This window comes from Cydia fagiglandana, chromosome Z (genome assembly GCF_963556715.1).
Source record: "Cydia fagiglandana chromosome Z, ilCydFagi1.1, whole genome shotgun sequence".
Classification (NCBI taxonomy): domain Eukaryota; kingdom Metazoa; phylum Arthropoda; class Insecta; order Lepidoptera; family Tortricidae; genus Cydia; species Cydia fagiglandana.
Genome location: NC_085959.1, coordinates 35,429,418 through 35,448,079, shown reverse-complemented (window position 1 = coordinate 35,448,079; position 18,662 = coordinate 35,429,418). Strand labels below are relative to the sequence as shown.

The 18,662-nt window shown below is 37.0% G+C and overlaps 3 protein-coding genes across 3 annotated transcripts; 2 read left to right on the top strand and 1 right to left on the bottom strand.

The window, feature by feature from the left end:
* Positions 1-2,199: 2,199 nt before the first annotated feature.
* LOC134678563 (torsin-1B) lies at positions 2,200-6,752 on the top strand. Its single transcript, XM_063537184.1, has 7 exons — positions 2,200-2,287; positions 2,379-2,729; positions 3,049-3,317; positions 4,051-4,202; positions 4,553-4,698; positions 4,951-5,098; positions 5,472-6,752. Exons 2-7 carry the CDS (start codon positions 2,528-2,530, stop codon positions 5,608-5,610), a joined length of 1,056 nt encoding a protein of 351 aa, XP_063393254.1. The 5' UTR covers positions 2,200-2,287; positions 2,379-2,527; the 3' UTR covers positions 5,611-6,752.
* Positions 6,753-7,268: 516 nt separating this feature from the next.
* Positions 7,269-10,486, bottom strand: LOC134678570 (autophagy protein 5). The gene is made up of 5 exons (XM_063537192.1): positions 10,207-10,486; positions 9,882-10,087; positions 9,031-9,155; positions 8,417-8,617; positions 7,269-7,437 (listed from the first exon to the last, which is right to left on the bottom strand). The coding sequence occupies exons 1-5, from the start codon at positions 10,360-10,362 to the stop codon at positions 7,331-7,333; spliced, it is 795 nt and encodes a 264-aa protein (XP_063393262.1). The 5' UTR covers positions 10,363-10,486; the 3' UTR covers positions 7,269-7,330.
* Positions 10,487-11,777: 1,291 nt separating this feature from the next.
* LOC134678209 (ribosomal RNA small subunit methyltransferase NEP1) lies at positions 11,778-14,293 on the top strand. The gene is made up of 3 exons (XM_063536678.1): positions 11,778-12,125; positions 12,237-12,480; positions 13,946-14,293. Exons 1-3 carry the CDS (start codon positions 11,979-11,981, stop codon positions 14,266-14,268), a joined length of 714 nt encoding a protein of 237 aa, XP_063392748.1. The 5' UTR covers positions 11,778-11,978; the 3' UTR covers positions 14,269-14,293.
* Positions 14,294-18,662: the final 4,369 nt, after the last annotated feature.

Below are 18,662 nucleotides of genomic sequence, written 5' to 3'. Positions count from 1 at the left end.
AGAAGCCCCGCGAAGCGGGGCTTCGTCGACTCCTAAGCGGGTACACGTTATTTATCAGCAAGTTTATTACCAAAAATGCAATATTATATTTAACCCGGAACGGGATAAACCGACAAGTTGCTGATAGATACTTGGACAGATAAACCCTACACGTCTATAAGCTTCTACCTTAATACGTAGGTTCTACGTAACACGTATTAACTATCCGATCCTTTCGTATTCGAAAACACAAATCACTTGAAAACTGAAGGGTATGCCTCCACACATCACCATTTAAGTGTTATACCTAATTTCAACAGTTATTATAGACACACAAAGATTTAAAGTAATAAGTAATAAGACTCTGAAGAGACTTAATGTAGGTATAATATTAATTAAATTCTAATGGTGACAAGTGCACGCTTTACCAGCTCGATGTGTTTTCTACCATTATGTGTTTTAGTATTTTCATTAGCATAGCCACGGTGCGCGCAGGCAGCCTTTGAAAACTTACACATTACTATTCCGGATCGTTTTTATTTGCTAGATAGTTTAACGGACACTAAATTTAATTATTTATTTCGAACGGCAAAAGCCGTTAGAAACTGTTTTTCAATATAGTCAGCTAAACTGGGGTACAATTCAAAAACTCACCAGCAGTTTAGCTTCACGACCTTCCAGATGGAAAAACAGCAAGCCAATGAGTTGGAAATTTGTTTTTGCGACAACCGCCAAAAAGCAAACTGCTGTGTGGTGGGAGTGTGGGAGAGAGAGGGACGTATATGCTAGAAAAGGACAATACGACCGACAACAGGGTTGCCATTCTCAATATTATTATTAGGTTCCGAATAGCGGTACAGTTGTTTAATGTCTAATTTCCAACATAAGAGTACTACTTGCGCCCAAAAGAAAGGAAGAACAAAATTGGTTTGCAAATCTTTAAGCGATGAATGTGACCGCAGTCGTTTGGAATACTTCGCACGGAACGACATGTGCAAGCAAGACAGCGCTATGCATTAATTGTAGAGCGACGTCCCGTTCTCACCTGTCATTCCGTACGGAAAACGAATGAAAATCCGAACGTCTGAGGGTCTACCGCGAACCACGTGTTGCCTCCCTGTCACACTTACGAACAAATTTACAAGTGCAACTTAGAGGCAACATGTCGAACGTGGTTTGCGGTAGGCCCTCAGCTGCCAGGGTGCCCGGGGCTGAGTGGCTACCGCGAAAACAGAATTTCGCAAATTGCGGGGATCTTTCCCTTTTACTCCAATGAAGGCGTAATTAGAGTGACAGAGAAAAATGCCCGCAATTTGCGAACTTCGATTTTCGCGGTTATAGCCCTGTAACCGCGAAAATCGCGGTAGCCACTCGGGTTACAAGCTCCTATATAGTGAGTATTATATTCTTTGGTTAGAATTATTATATTCTACAAGCGAATCGACAGGAATGCAAATTCTAAAACTTATTAGGTATCCAAACACTCCCTTCACTGTAGCAGGCTGGCAGCTGTCATTTTCGCGATGCTGTCATAGTACATGTACATATCATAGATATAAGAATATATACAGATGCCTTCCAAGCGAGCTGTCAGTGGGACCACTTTTTGTTTAGTGTACGATTAACAAAGCGACCCACTTTGTTGTAGCCATGTCGATAAAGTCATATCGATAAACTATCGACATTTCTTGCAATTTTAATTTTACTTCAAAGGTTTAACTATACCTAAAATGAACAAAAACGCTTTTATTCTTTATTGTGGTTATCAGAGCACAATTTTGTAGTCACGCCCCAGGAGAGAACCAAGGGAAAGTTCAGATATTTAATTAAAATACATAAATACCTATTAAAATAGGTGGTCCGCAATAATTGAATTATTTTATTACATTATAATATATTCATTATCCATTAGCATTTCAATTATGTTTATGTTTAACGAAGATATTGAAGCTTCAATTAATCGCTATTTCGTTCCGCTGTGTAGCGTTTATCGATATATAACATGATTAAAATCGACTTTTCACATCCCTAAAAGAGCACACATATACGTTTTTACGCACACATGCACAACCCGGGTCGCCTAAAAAGGGGCCACTTGGATTTGAAGTCCATCTTGTCAACAGTATAGTTGTCCTTTTTTGACAAATGGCATTTTAAAAGAGCGAGGAGAGAGAAATGATACTAGTTGCTGCGCCGTCAAATAGAACAATAAAGGTAGGGCCTTGGTACATATTGTTCTTGGCACGCGCGATATCGCAGTTTTATTTGATTTTATACAAAATCCACTAGAACCTGTGTAATATAGTGGGTAAGAGAGAAGAAAATAAAAATTATAATATCTTAAAAATATCGCAAACTAAACAATTTCTTAAAACCTTACTAATTTGTATTTTTTACAGAGGCTCCAATGATGAGTACCTGCAGTCTTTGTAATCTTTAAATTTGAAGATACGAAGTACTAAATACCTAAAAAGAACAGGCTGTGTACTTGGGGAAAGCAAATACTTCTACATATTTAATAATTAAGCAAATTCAGGACTAGATAAAAATGAAATACTGCAGCCTACTTTTGATATTTATCATAACCTGCGGTCTTCTAGAATGCATGGTTGCAGAGCTAATAACTATGTCCTTGATGGGTGCAGCTTTTATAACAGGTGGCTGGTACAAGTGGCAAACGATAAAAGAGAACTCATATTGTCGGTTCATGGAATGCTGCAATGCAAATTATGTCCCTTATGACATTGAGAGTAAGTTTAAAATTATTGGTAATGGAGCTGTAATGTATTCAATAAACTTTTAATAAATGTTCACTACAGAATCAACCTTACCATAATACTGCCCTCCTAAGACGAATAGTGTTATCTCATAAACAAATGATTTTGAACATGGAATTCTGAGTAATCGAAACTAAAGTATAAGTTAGCAGTGAATTTTATTTTGAGATAGCGCTATTTGGCTTAGGCTATTTGGCAGAGTATATGAATAGAAAAATTTGAAAAAAACAGCACTAAGTATCATAACACAATAAGCTGCAGTTTACATGTTTTCACTTCAAAATATTTTCAGAATTAAAGACATCACTCGCCAAGTATATGTTTGGACAACCCTTAGTGAATGAGCTAGGCAGTATCATAAGTGCACACAAAGAAGCAGTGCTAAATAACAGCAACCGGAAAGCACTAGTGATCAGTCTGCACGGTTGGTCTGGGGTTGGCAAGAACTATGCATCCAATATGATCGCTGAGGCCCTCTACAAGAAGGGAACTAAAAGCCAGTATGTCAAGTTGTTCATGGGAGACAAAGACTTCAACTGTGAGGATTTGGACAAGAAGAAGGTAATGTTAAAGAATACAGTATATAAGATGCGGTAACAAATCTAATAATTAATAGATGGCAGTATGTTTTTCTTTTGAAACATTATATTTTGATCTGAATGATATTTATTGTAATTGTTGACTTTTTTACATACCACAACAATTTGATTCCACCTGTATTGGGTATATTCTTAAGACATTAAAGAATAAAGCAATTTAGAATCAATGCCATGGACTATGAAAATGAGTCACTATACTACCTATGCAAATAGACCTTATTAAAATGCATGTGAGTGAAATTAGTTACAAATATATTATTTAGACACGATCAAACAGCAGAATTTAGGAGTTAACCCGTCAAACGCCCACCATACAACAAATTGATGCAAAGCAATTTGACCCATATTGATTTGTAGTAACACACGTCTGATACTGAGTCACTATAACCCAAATTGAGTTAGCATCACTCGTGTCTTGGTAGGGCGCTCCACGGGTTAATAATGTTCCTTGAGAAATTATGCCAAAACTCTTTATCTTCAACTAAATAATTATGTAGGTAAAGTTTACTCGGGTAATTCCGAATGTCGAAAACTGTCGGATAATTCCGAAATGAGACTTTTATTATGATGGAATAAGGGTGATTTTCATCTGAATTTCGGAATTATCCGACATTCGGTATTACCCGAATACACGTTACAATAAAATTGTACCATTCCTAACACACAAAACATACATAATAAATTTACCTTTTCAGAAGGAAGTAATGTCCGAAGTATTCAGGGTTGTGAAGAGCTGTCCAACATCTCTAATAATATTTGATGAAATACATGACATGTGTCCGAGCATTCTGGACACTGTGAAGCCATTCCTGGATCACCACCAGTCCGTGGATGGGGTAGATTTTAGGTGTGTATATATTTGATTATCATTTTAGAGACTGTTATCTTGAGCAGGGGTCTCCAAGCCTTACGCTGCCCTTACGCGTAACTTTTATTCTCCCCAACCGGAAAGGGCGCGCGGGTCGCAGTTTGAAGAAGACTGCTCTTGAGAATTGTGTTAATTAAAATATGAAGAGTTCATGAGAAAATTGAGTACCTTCTTTCTAGATTTGTTTGTATGGTCTTTCTTTTACATTATCCTTATCCTCAGCAATTCCTTGTGACTATACCCGGCTAAGTATTGAAATAGGTATTTGGGGCTATTACGGGTAAAACATAATATGTATATTCTTAAAGATCCAATTTCCTGCATTTCAGGAACAGCATATTCATCTTCATCTCCAATATAGGAGGAGGTCAGATAGCCTCAACTCTGCTGGACTTGTATGGACAAGGAGTGAAAAGGAACGATGTGGAATTCCACATGTTCGAACCTATTATTCGCAAAACGGCATATTTTACAGGTACGTCTATATTCCTTCTGCATGCTTCTGCTTAAAATTTAATTTTCGGAGCAAGCTCGAATTATACCCAGGTGTTGGATTTTACTTCAAAGATTTTATTACAGAAATATAGATAGACATACTAAAAGCTTAGTAATAAAATCTCGTAATATACATAATACTCCACAGTGGTGTACTCTCAGCCCACGTCTCGCACGTCTTTCGTCGGGATCGCTATATGACTCAAACTTGTGATATAACATTTGTTTGCAGGTGGCTTCAAGCAGTCGTCGACAATCGCGAACCACCTGATAGACCACTACATCCCGTTCCTGCCCCTGGAGCAGCAGCACGTGGAACAGTGCGCGCTGGCCGAGCTGCGCGCGCACGGCGTCGCCGAGCCCACCGAGCACATGATGGCGTAAGTTGTGCCCACTATGCCTATAGTTGGTATTTAGCATTAGAAAAAAGGTAAAAAATCTAGGAATGTCTTTTTATTGAAAAACACTTTTTTTAAATAAGTCACGGCAAATATGTAACAATTATGTATCATATATGATTTATTACATTATTTTGCTTTCATAAGTAATAGTTACTGATTTTCAAAAAGCGTGTTTCTATGAATAGACGCGTCAAGATTGTATCGTCGTAGTCTTATTCTAATGCTAAACAAACGAACTATAGGACTGAAGCCAAACGTCATGCATGGTTTAAAACAAATGTAAGCGTTACTAATACTTCTTGGACCTGTGTACCTATTATGATTTTATCTCATATATTTTTCTCATTTTCAGAGATGCGATGTCTGTGATAACGTACGGCCCGAGCGAGGCGCAGCCAATTTTCGCTAATAACGGCTGCAAAAGATTCACGAAGCACATTCCCTACGTAGTACAGAAGCACAAACCGAAAAAGGAGAACAGTGAACTATAAATAGGTCTATTGTTATAAGTTTCAATTGTGATAATTTAACAAATCGTGTTTACTTTTTAAAAGCGAGGTTCACACTGACCTAGCATTTGGGCATGAAGCATTTTACCTACCCGCGGTCGAACAAACACGGCACGCGAACTGCTTGAAATGGAGCTTCTGACAGCTGCCTGTCCTTTGACCGCCAAACATGCCATTATTAATCTTTGTGCATTTCATTAAGATTTACAAAGACATGTTATAACTTATAATAAAATAGTCGTGAAGGTTAAGGTTCAAGGAACCTTGTTGGTATTCAGTCATTTTTGCACTGAGTCAGTCTAGAGTCTAGACAGATAAGCATTGGCGGCTACTCGACAAGTCTGGACCCGGCTAAATGGAGTCACGTTGAGCGAGTATATAATACAAGAAATTCCTATACAAGTTACATTTTGTGACCAATGAAACCAATGATTTTGTGAGTTTGAAACAATGGCAGTAGGAAGTTCTCAAAAAGTTCATCACGGTTTTTCTCTATATTTTGAGTTAGATTACGTTTATGTCATAAGATCTAATCTATGGATACAAAACACGACTTACGTATGAGTATTAAATACTCTTATTTTAAATAGAACTATGTTCTGCTTCGTACCTTAATTATAAAATGTTTAGCAACTAATATAAGTGACCTAATTTATTATAAAAATGAAGAGATCTATAAGTATTTTTTCATACTTAACGGGTGTCCTAACTTGTTAAAAATATACTTGTAATGTGTGGCCTTAAAGTAAAAAATAGCGCAGGCGTCACAAAAGTAAACTAAACAATGTTTAAACCTATAATCAAACACTTATTAACTTTTACAATTTGGAATAAGTACTACGAACAAAATGTACAGTCGAGCTGTTCTGTAAGTATTTTATACAACCAAGCTAGGAATCTCTCTGGAAAGTTACCTCCTTATTTGTGCCAAGTTAATTTTGTGTCATTTGGGTGCTTATGGATCTCAGGCTCAGCTATTGCACTGGGTATGACGTCATTCTTAATTTATTTAATTTTTATCCGGTTGCCCAGTGATACCTATTAATCGAAATAAATTAAGTTTTTTTTTATACTGTATGTTTGTTTTTCGTCCATCAACGTTAAAAAAATAAATGTTACTAGTACTGCTTTGTTTTACTCACATTAACCTAATCAAACCTATACTTGGTCTCTTTCATAAATACAAGCTTTATTGCTGTCTGTATTTTTCAACCAGTTGTCTTACACAAGTACATATTGAGACGATTGTACCAAATCCAAACACAACGAGGTTACATTAGTATATAACCTAGTTTCTAGGCCTCCTTCCGTCTCCAACTCTCGATCATGAGATCAGCTCGATATAAGCATATTCACAATATTGCATTGTCATTGGTGCCTGTGAGTATACCAAATTCGAGGCTTATCAAATGTCAGGATGTGGTTCTAAATTTCTTATCTTCTAAGATGTGACTCAAACCACCTTATCAAATACTAGCTGACAGAGGAACACATTCGCTTACACGAATATTAGCGTAGTTTTTTGTTTCCTTTGGTCTTAGGTATAATACATGCAGTCACTTACCGTCCATATCCGAACTGAAAATAAAAGGCTTTTCAATTCTCGTAAGCTCGTTCAGGACTAAAAAAATAACGCAATGTGTTTAAGGAATGCGTTAATTTATTGGTGATTAAGTATATATGTTACTATTATTAAGCAAAGTTAGCACAAGCAAAGGTGCAAGAAGTTGTCTGGGTAGCTGAGGTGCTCCGACAGCCACTGAAGCGGCGCGTCGCGCGGTATCACAATGCCGTGCGTCCGTAATTTCACTGAAAATTATAAATACTAATTAATCGTTTCAAAAGCCGCAAATAGGGAGAGTAGGTACGTGAACTGTGGGGGGCGACACGGGTGACCCCGGCTTATAGGCGCTTCTTAGGGGTTGTGCACAAATCACGCGAGGTATTTTCGGCTACTTTTTGACCCCCCCTCCCCCTTGGTGATATTTGGTGAGGTTTTTGGCAACCCCCCCACCGGACACAACCTCACGTGTATTTTTTTAATTTTTTTTTCATTGGAGTAATTTTAAGATAAATAGTATTGTATACTTATAGAAAATCTTGTTTATTTTTCTATTTTCGTTAAATAGACTCGCTATTTTGAAGTGCAGAGTGAATTTATGTTTAACGTAATCGAGAAATAGTATCTAATCAAGTGGTAGGTTTTTTTTTCTTAGTTTCGTTCACTGTAGAAAAATACACGTGAGGTTTCCTTATACCCCCCTCCCCCAACGTGATTTTTTCCTGACCCCCCTACCCCTATCGAACCTCGCGTGATTTGTGCACAACCCCTTATAGGAATGTTGGTCTTACAAGATTATGTACTTAACTACTTGTAAGAATATTTTCTTATTGACACAATTCATATGTACATTGTACCTACATGAAAATCTCACGTGCTCAAAATTAAACGTAACTTACAGGGAGAAGAGAATGATATCTGCCGTAATTTACTCGAAATTACACTCCAAAATTGTATGTACTTAAAAAAAGTTTAACGCTTGTCTTGTAATAAGGTTTAATGGAACATAGAATAGCTCCAAATCAAACAAGGCCACTTATAAGCTGGGGGGCTACCGCGAAAACCGAATTTCGCAAATTGAGGGGATTTTCCTCTTTTACTCGAATGAAGGCGTAATTAGAATGACAGAGAAAGATGCCCGCAATTCTCGAACTTCGATTTTCGCGGTTATAGCCCAGATTTGCGACATGTAACGTAAAAATTTTAAGGCATGTAAAGTTCACATACCATCAGGCTTATCGGGATATAGTTCTGCTATCATCTGCTGGAGTATTTTCCTACTGTTATCACTGTTCTTTGGACTGACTAGATGCTGACTGAAGGTTCCGTCGTCGGAGTATATTCGTATTGGAATGTGCTTGAAGCCTTCACTGTCACCGTGCGACTCCATCAATCTTCTGTTTATGGCCCAGAACTGATCGAATTTGTCTGTAAATAAATTATTTTTTGTGATTCAGTAGCCGAGAAATAACGTGTGTGGCGTCCAACACGCTCATACCAATGAATTTCTAAAGGTGTTTGTTGCTATGCCTACTTGAGTAAAGAACATTTAGAATATAGATTCTTGAAACTGATGTTTTTGTTGGTAGTGTTACTAGTTAGCTTTTGAGTGGCAAAAAGTATACATGTTTTTGAAACTAGATGAAATCAAAGGTTTTACTTGCATAATATAATATCGTCGGGTGACAAGCAAAAAGTCACTAACTAACACCCTTGAAATTATTGGACAATAAACCGTTTTATAAGTGTAATAAAGTGCATTGTTACTTTAATTTTTTGATAGTACTTAGTGACTTTTGCTTGTCACCAGACAATATTATGTATTAAAATATGATGCATACCATTCTGTAAGCCAAGCCATAGCTGATTGTGATCTTTTTTCTGCATGGTAGACATGACTTGGCCCCGATGCTTGAGGACATCAGCCTCCTTTACGGTGGACATGTAATGTGCTTCTACGACATCTCTGGAAAATGTATACACAATTTAGTATTTGTTCTAATGATAATATAATTAAAATGGTTCTTTAACACCATGGAAATTTCATATCAACAATTGTCATTATATTGTATTTATGAAATGGGATAATAGATAATAGTGAAGTGGGAGAGGATGCATATACAGGGAAATCTTGATAATCTGGCACTTTAATGGTCCAGTACAACCTGATGTCAAGTTTTCTAACTGCATTTTATAAATTCAATAAAAAGAAATTCAAATAACGTCTGAATTTTGTTTAGTATAGCCATATTCCTATAATCTGGCTCTCTCATGTCAGCAATAGGGATGTTTCCTATACTTAAAATAAATGATTTCACACCATGCACAAAATAAAGCACCAGATAATTATTAGAAAAACATAGACATCAGTTATTATTAGCACTATTTCTATTTAATAACTTGGATTAAAATGTAAAAAGTATGTAAGTTGACCATGATGTCACTACATTCATTTTCATATAAATTCCATATAAGCAAATCGTTTTGACAGTTCTAAAAAAGAAGCTGATTTGACTAGTAGGAAAGTAGCCTATAGTGCTGGATTAGCTAGATTTTATTGTATTTGATAATGAAAGAAACTAGCTTATCCAGTACAGGAATTAGCAGCATGGCAATGCTAAAATTGATTAACCTCCTCATTTCTCAAGTCCAAAGACATGATGTAAAAGGTAATTTCATTATAAAAGATTACTTGTTGGGACAATGTAGGAGAACAGCTTCTGGGAACTTGGTGAAGTGCACAGTGAGGTTCCATGGCAGCTGCGGGTCGTTTCCGCAGAAGAGATCATACAAAAACCCTATAGGATAATGCCACTTGAGGGGCTGCCCATTGAAGTCAAGCCACATTTCATTATCTGCATTTTCTTGAGATGTATATCTTAGAAAATGTCTTTTCATCTGGAAAGTTACAAAACAAATGAAAGGTACAATTGTAACATCCATAAATATATATGTTTATATATTTTTTGTTAGACAGAAACCACAAGTTTCTGTAGAAGTACAATAGCCTAAATTACCTTATCAGTGACCAAAGGAAAATAACTTAATCTTGGAACCATTACATAGAACGGATCGGGCTGTTGAATTTCCATTATTTCTTCTTGATGTAATTGAAAGCATATTGGTAACTTTCCGTCCCATATTTCACGCAATACTTCTCTGTCATTCGCCATTACAGAATTGGTACAAAGCAGCTAACGACACATTTAAATAAATTAAATTATAAGCCCGTTTATCACAATGAAAATAAATCTTTTCAATTTCAATTATATTCTGTAGCTCGAGCTCGATGTCTACTGTCAATTGTCAATCTGTCATCCAATGTATGTACAAGGCGATTTTCGGCTGTCAATGGCTGTTCGGGTATTTTTAAACGCTCAAATAACTAATAAGGCTGGCGTCCACTAGACTCGCCGAGTCGAGTCGAAACGCGTAGCCGCAGAAATTCGCCTGACGAGCAATACGCGCGGAGAGTCGAATCGGCGCGCCGCGGCCATAGACATAATATATATAGACGGTGTCTCAGCGAGCTGTCACTGTTGCCACTTTTGTTTAGTGTACGATTAACAATGAGGCCCACGTTGCTGTAGCCATGTCGATAAAGTCATATCGATAAACTATCGACATTTCTTGCAATTTTAATTTTACTTCAAAGGCTTAACGATACCTAAAATGACCAAAAACGCTTTTATTCTTTATTGTGGTTATCAGATCACAATTTTATAGTCACGCCCCAGCAGGAAACCAAGGGAAAGTTCACATATTTCATTAAAATACATAAATACCTCCTAAAATAGGTGTTCCGCAATAATTGAATTATATTATTATATTATAATATATTCATTATCCATTAGCATTTCAATAATGTTTATGTTTAACGAAGATATTGAAGCTTCAATTAATCGCTATTTCGTTCCGCTGTGTAGCGTTTATCGATATATAACATGATTAAAATCGACTTTTCACATCCCTAAAAGAGCACACATATACGCTTTTACGCACACATACACAGGGTGGGCGCATCAAGAAAGGCAACACTTGATTTGAAGTCCGCCTTGTCAACAGTATGGTTGTCCTTTTTTGACAAACGGCATTTTAAAAGAGCGAGGTGAGAGAAATGATACTAGTTGCTGCGTCGTGAAAGAGAACAGAAAAGGTTGGGCCCTTGGCCGCGGCTATTCGTCAATGGACGCAGTTGCATAGAAAATATAGGGGGCGAATTATTGCGATTCGATTCGATTCGCCTCGGCGAGTCTAGTGGACGCCAGCCTTTAAACAATCTTGGCATGTTGGCATTCTTGCGTTTCCCCCATGTTTCCCCATCATATATTTAGAATAGATGTCTTTCTATTCTTGTGATATTTGATTCATCTGTGGCATGCAATGTTGCCAGCTATACTATGCCGCAAATCGAAGGAATATTTAATGGATTTGCAATTTCAATACGTTTCATACATAATATTTAAATGGCATACAACTTGCATACAACACAGAATCAGAGAAAGTGTAGAATATTTTGGGATTATCAGAATAGATTTATTTTTTATGGTAACAAAAAAAAATGTCCGCCGGCGCCATCTTCACGTGTTTATCTGCGCATGCACGTGTGTAATTATCACTATTGTTTTGATATTTTTTCCAAAAGTTGTAATACCTGTAATGCATTTTAAAATATTATGAGAGAAGTAGAATGCGGTATTTGTTAAGGTGGTAAGAGGCATAAACCTGTGTGCTCCTTGGCATACGTTTGTTTTTACTAAGAAAACTACGCACTATAAAATAGAAAACCATGGTGGGTAAGAAGAGAAAACTTAATCAAAAAGACAATGATTTCGAGTATGACCCAGTGCCAAGACATTTAGTCACATCCCATATCAAAAAGCAGGAAAAGCGGTTAATAGTGATATTAGAAGGCGCTCAGTTGGAAACAGTGAAGGTAAGGTTAGTGCTATGGTAATGTTTGCTTAAAGTGATCAATGTACGAGAGTCGCAAGACGATTAAAAACGTATCTATAATGTTTTAATTTTTATTTATTATAACTTTCAGGCTGGGAATAGTTTTGAGCTGTTAAACTGCGATGACCATGCTAACATTCTCCGCAAGAATGACCGGGACCCAGGCTCTTGCAGGCCAGACATCACACACCAGTCACTCCTAATGTTGATGGATTCCCCGTTGAACCGGGCTGGTCTACTTCAGGTTTATATTCACACTGAAAAGAATGTCCTCATAGAAATTAATCCACAAACTCGGATACCTAGAACATTCAAGAGATTTGCTGGATTAATGGGTATGTATCACTAACTCTGTTTACTATTTCTATGCCTAATAACTCTTTAAAAGAACAGAATCCAATAAAATTACATCTAATCAGTTACCAGCCCAAGCACTTTCCTTGCAAGGAATATCTGTCAATTTTTGTTATATATATATTTTTTGTATGTACTGTATAAAATAGGCACTGCAATATTTGTACAATCAGCAAATTGGAATAGCTAGGCCACTGGCAGGATTATTTGAAATTCACAAATGGAAAAAGAGCACCTGGTTGGATACATGGTTGATAGACTGGCTGATGACTGTTTGTATTGAAAAGTTCAATATCAGCTATAGGCATAGGTAATTGCAAGGCAAATTCAAGCTTAGCTATATACAGTATCTGTTTTTCATTTGACATACAAAGAGTAGGTCATAAAATTTAATGAATGTAGCCTATATAATTTTATTCCCTTTTTTACTGAGTCTTAGTGACATGAGGATCCTCTTACAGACGTGTCACAACACCATGGGGTTGCTACCCAAAGGATGAAAACCAATGGTTTATATTAAAGCAGTAGCAAAACTGTAGTCAAATCATCAAAAAAATAAGTAAAATTTTGGATTTTTTATGCGGCAAAAAAATGACCCAAATCAAAATCAGAAATATTTATAAAAATATTGATGTGCAATGCTAAAATATTACCTGTTGCGGTGTTGCGAATGTGCTATGCGAAATTATTTGATGCTTTTGCAGTGGTCTTTTTCTACTATTGTTATTATCTCATTCACTGCTAGTATGAACAAAGTTTTGTATGGATCACTAATAATTTTATTTACAATGAGTAAATTTTAAGCTGGGTACCGAGTTTTGCTAAAAATTAACTAAACAGTTTAAAAGAAATGGGAACTAAAATATTAGCTAAATGAACTTATCAGCTTATCACCTTTAAAATGAGGTGGGTTTTGAAACGCAACTGCATATTATAATCTACATGTACCTATAATTTATACTTCTATTGGTGTTTAGTAGTAGGGATAGATTAAAAAGGAAAATATTGCATATGCGAATTATTGAAATATACATATTTAGTATGTCTTATTTTTCCCGTACATACAAAATAAGTTGGTGCCATGTTAAAACTTGCTATGCAATAATGCATATTTATTACCATATTTAGAGGTTAGTGTTGTGGCTACAGCTATTGTGAAGTTTTTGTTAAGGGGCCCACTGATTAACAGTCCACCGGACGGTATCAGCCTGTCAGTTGTTTGGAACTGTCATAATTTTGTTCTAACTGACATGCTGATACCATCTGGCGGACTGCTAATCAGTGGGCCCCTTTATACAAGCTTATGTTTATATTTAAGTATTTTTTAATAAAATTGGTTGTTACTTTAGACAAGTACCAATATTGCCATTATTTTATAAATATACCTATCCTTTAATTTATTACCCTTTAAACCTATTAATTTAAACATTTTTAATATATTTCCAGTGCAACTTCTCCATAAATTCGCTATAAGAGCATCAGATGGTCCCATGAAGCTCTTGAAGGTCATTAAAAACCCAGTGACCTCACATCTGCCCGTGGGCGTAAAGAAAATTACCATGTCATTTAGTTCGAAAACAGTGCAGAGCTGTAGGGAACTCGTCCCTAAAGACGAGCCTATCGTCTTGATCGTGGGCGCCATGGCACACGGGAAAGTGGAAGTGGACTGTGCAGAGGACGTTATATCCATTAGCAACTACCCCCTCTCGGCGGCCTTGACGTGTGCCAAGTTGTGTACAGCTTTTGAAGAAGTTTGGGAAGTAGTCTAAGGAAGTAAATATATGCCCAAGTAAATAGTTTTCTTTATTAATCTGTCTTATGAGATGAACTGGACAATCCCTTTCAGTGGCGGATTAAGCTGCATGAGGCCCGCAGTAGGTATATTATCAAGGTATGAATTAGATACTTTAACTGAAAACAGGGCTCATGTAGTGATAGATGCGCTGGCGTCTGTAAACTGGATTAATCCGCCTCTGAGCCCTTTTGCTTCTTTTTTGTTGCTTTTTCTATAAAAGTTGATTAGTGTAGAACAGCGGTCGGCAACCTGCGGCCCGCGGGCCGCATGCGGCTCGTGAAAAACTGTCACTTGTGGCCCGAGTGCCGCCTTGGCTATTTTGTATGTAACAGTGACAAACGACAATGTCTCATAAAGTCAAAAATATTAACAAAGTGCGGCCCGCGTCACCTCCGTTAACTACTTCGGGCCCTTGGCTGCTAAAAGGTTGCCGACCGCTGGTGTAGAAAATTAGAAATTGTAGAGGTATCTCGGATTGCTAGAGCTGTGCTGCTCAATATTGACTATATTCCATGAGAAAATGAATTCAAAGAATAAATATGATTAAGGCCCAGTAGGTTCGTGTTCTTCTCTCACTCTCACTGAGCGTAATCGTGAGCGAGATGTATGTGCGTGCTTGGGACCGCGGATATGATGTCTATAACTTTTTTTTTGTGTTAAAATATGTGGGTATTAAAAAGCTAATCGCTGAATTCCCTCGAGCATGACATTGCTCATTTTTAGTAATAATATTCATATTATTAGTTTTTGTGCAAAATTTATTATAATGTTAAAGTGCATTTTAAACTTATTCGTGATTTATTTCTATCAAGCAGAAATTAAAAACGCAGGATTCCAATCACTGAAGTCCCTAGAGAAAAGCCTCAACATTGCTAATTTTTGGTAACCGTATTGTGATCTAAAAAAGCGCTACGACTTTTTAAACACTCTTCTCTGAGCCTACTGCACCTTAATTATTGTCATTTAATTATTGCTTGCTTAGTGCGATTTATTCAAAGTAGAAAAGACAATATGGCTGGTAGTTCAGTTTTAGTATCATTTCTTTATAGTGAATAAGTGACACCCAGCTTTCCCAACCTACTGAATAAGATTCAAGTTAAGATTTCACTGATGGAATATTTTAAGTATGACTTCATGCATACGAGATAAGAAAGGTGGAAAGAGGTCTTCCAGCTCGTCGAAGGTTATCGAGGAGGCCAGAACAGAAGATTTATACAGTAAGTATCCAAATCTATCAGCTATGTATTGCTAGATCAAGGGTTAATAATTACTGTTGACATACATACTTGTAGGTATGGAGAGATAAATCGGACGCGTGTTGTAGGTACTCGTAATGTCAGATTTCCATTATAACCGTTTGTTTTGCTCTATTCTATTGCATATTTTTCACACCGCGCGTTTTTTTTACTTTTAATCCCTTATGAACATAAGAAGGAACTTTTTTCGAGAAACGCTTAAACTGTCACTACACCTTGTAAAACAAAATCCCCCGCTGCGTCTGTCTGTTTGTGAGTTTGTACGTTTGTTCGCGATAAACTCAAACACTACTGAACGTATTTTCATGGGGTTTCACCTATCAATAGAGTGATTCTTGAGGATGGTTTAGGTGTATAATTTGTTAAGAGGTAATCAACGTGCACACTAGCGCCAGTGCTAAATAATCGTGATTATTCAAAAACGAAAGATATTTAAAAAAGAGCGGCCAAGTGCGAGTCGGACTCGCCCATGAAGGGTTCCGTAGCAGCAAGTAACATAATGCAGTTTACGATTTATGACGTATTAAAAAAAACATCGTATATTTTTTTAGTTTTATCATTCTCTTATTTTAGAAGTTAGAGGAGGGGGGGAGGGACGACACACATTTTTCCACTTTGGAAGTGTCTCTCGCGCAAACTATTCAGTTTAGAAAAAAATGATATAAGAAACCTTAATATCATTTTTAAAGACCTATCCATAGTACACGTATGGGTTTGATGAAAAAAAAACTTTTGAAGTAGGGCTACCGCCAATACCGAAAATCGTCGATTGCGGGGATTTTTCTCTGTCACTCTAATTACGCCTTCATTGAAGTAAAAGAGAAAAATCCCCGCAATTGCGAATTTCGGTACTCGCGGTAGCCGCTCAGTTCTAGGTATGGGGAACCCCCAAAATTTATTGTTTTTTTTTTCTATTTTTGTGTGAAAATCTTAATGCGGTTCACAGAATACATCTACTTACCACGTTTCAACTGTATAGTTCTTATAGTTTCGGTTAGACGGACAGACATACATGACGAATCCATAAAGGTTCCGTTTTTTGCCATATGGATACGGAACCCTAAAAAGGGGCCGCTACGGACTGTATTGTGTATTTAAGTACCTTTTGAATACATCAAACTAGTTTTTATGTTGCTGGATTCGTCAATCTATGCATTCAAAGTAAAAACGGCCGTTTTTGTTTTGAGTTCATAAAAACGACGCTGATTTAGCAGTGGCGCTAGTGTGCACGTTGATGGCCTCTTAACCTGTGCGGAGCCGGGGCGGGTCACTAGTATATTATAAACTTGGGTAAAACATGAGACGCACAGAACCAACTAAAGACCTCCACTCAGTTTAATGTGATTCAGCAGCGTAATGTTTATTGAGCTATCATTTTTTAGGGTTCCGTAGCCGAAATGGCCGGCCGATATAACTCGGCAGTATGTTCGAGTCCATTGTTGGGACCAGCCAAGGCTATGGTTTATCTTATACCTTTAAACGAGCAATTCGAGCCTACGAAATGTAGCCAAAATAATTTCCAAGGGTTAGCTTTCGATATTTTCTTTCGTTTTAGTAATTTAATTAGATGAAATGCAAAACATAGACGAAATCGTGGTATATATACTCCGCCTGGTACTCTCTTCCCGTCTTTTCTAGGTCACCTGACTGACACAAGCCTACGTCATCATGCGACAGCGCTATATGATAATATGCGATAGCGCTATATATAGCGGCCATGTTATTGTGACGTAGGCTTGTGTCACTCTGGGAAGAGAAGACCATGCTTTAGAAGTTTAGACTATGGACGAAATCATCTTTTTTTAATAATAATCAATTCTTAAGAAATCTCAACTCAGCTCTTCAATTATTTTTACAAGGTTAACTAGCTTCAGTAAAACCGTAGAAAAAATATTATTTACGTTTGTCATGAAACATAATAATTTATGTTATGATGCATTGTTTACTATGGCATTTACAAAAAAAATACATTAAAATATATGTACACGCAAGAAAGGGGTTGTGCACAAATCACGAGAGGTGTTTTCGGCTACTTTTTGACCCCCCCTCCCCCTTGGTGATATTTGGTGAGGTTTTTGGCTACGTGGAACTATTAATTAAGTGTCAAACCATATCGTTTAGAATGACACTCCCTCACTTTATTTTTCTTCTATTCAAGTCGGTGCAGAGTTAGCTCAGACGCTTTCTCGATTTATTTTTGTCATAAATGGCATAAAAACAATTAGAAAAACCGGCCAAGTGCGAGTCAGACTCGCGCACGAAGGGTTCCGGACCATTGTCCATTACGTAAAAAAAAACCGGACAAGTGCGAGTCGGACTCGCCCACCGAGAGTTCCGTACTTTTTAGTATTTGTTGTTATAGCGGCAACAGAAATACATCATCTGTGAAAATTTCAACTGTCTAGCTATCACGGTTCGTGAGATACAGCCTGGTGACAGACGGACGGACGGACAGCGGAGTCTTAGTATGTAATATTTAGGGTCCCGTTTACCCTTTGGGTACGGAACCCTAAAAACGACAAAAAAATCACGTTTGTTGTATGGAAGCCCTACTTAAATATTTATTATATTCTTTTTTTTAGTATTTGTTGTTATAGCCGCAACAGAAATACATCATCTGTGAAAATTTCAACTACCTATCACTGTTCATGAGATACAGCCTGGTGACAGACAAACAGACGGACAGCGGACTCTCAGAAATAGGGCGCGTTTTTACCCTTTGGGTACGGAACCGGGTACGGAATTTTAATATAATATATATATTTCATATATACCTATGTATGGTATTATGTACCTATAATTTATTATAAATTTATTTTAGTTGCCAGTAATGAGTAGATCTATGTACATGGCTTACATTGAACTAAATTATTATCAATTGCAAGGCTTTGGCAATAGCTCTCGACGGTTAACTGGAGGGCTGGATGACTGAATATATATGTACTTGTAATTATTTATCAAGATATGTTAAGACCCAACAGGAGTGGTCATTTCTCCATAACAAACGTACTCGACTGTTTCCTCCGTGGGTTTTGATGCTAGAGCAATGATTTTGTCAACACAGATTAATATTGTTAATATCTGTGTCGGACTATTTTGCATTCATTGATAT

Excerpts from the sequence above, each read along its gene's own strand:
- LOC134678563 (XM_063537184.1), top strand. The coding sequence starts at position 2,528 with ATGAAATACTGCAGCCTACTTTTGATATTTATCATAACCTGCGGTCTT. Across the intron at positions 2,730-3,048 it reads TGTCCCTTATGACATTGAGA|AATTAAAGACATCACTCGCC; the intron begins GTAAGTTTAAAA and ends AAATATTTTCAG. Across the intron at positions 3,318-4,050 it reads AGGATTTGGACAAGAAGAAG|AAGGAAGTAATGTCCGAAGT; the intron begins GTAATGTTAAAG and ends TTACCTTTTCAG.
- LOC134678570 (XM_063537192.1), bottom strand. The coding sequence starts at position 10,362 with ATGGCGAATGACAGAGAAGTATTGCGTGAAATATGGGACGGAAAGTTA. Across the intron at positions 9,156-9,881 it reads CTCCTACATTGTCCCAACAA|AGATGTCGTAGAAGCACATT; the intron begins GTAATCTTTTAT and ends TACATTTTCCAG. Across the intron at positions 8,618-9,030 it reads ATGGCTTGGCTTACAGAATG|ACAAATTCGATCAGTTCTGG; the intron begins GTATGCATCATA and ends ATTTATTTACAG.
- LOC134678209 (XM_063536678.1), top strand. The coding sequence starts at position 11,979 with ATGGTGGGTAAGAAGAGAAAACTTAATCAAAAAGACAATGATTTCGAG. Across the intron at positions 12,126-12,236 it reads CTCAGTTGGAAACAGTGAAG|GCTGGGAATAGTTTTGAGCT; the intron begins GTAAGGTTAGTG and ends TATAACTTTCAG. Across the intron at positions 12,481-13,945 it reads GAGATTTGCTGGATTAATGG|TGCAACTTCTCCATAAATTC; the intron begins GTATGTATCACT and ends ATATATTTCCAG.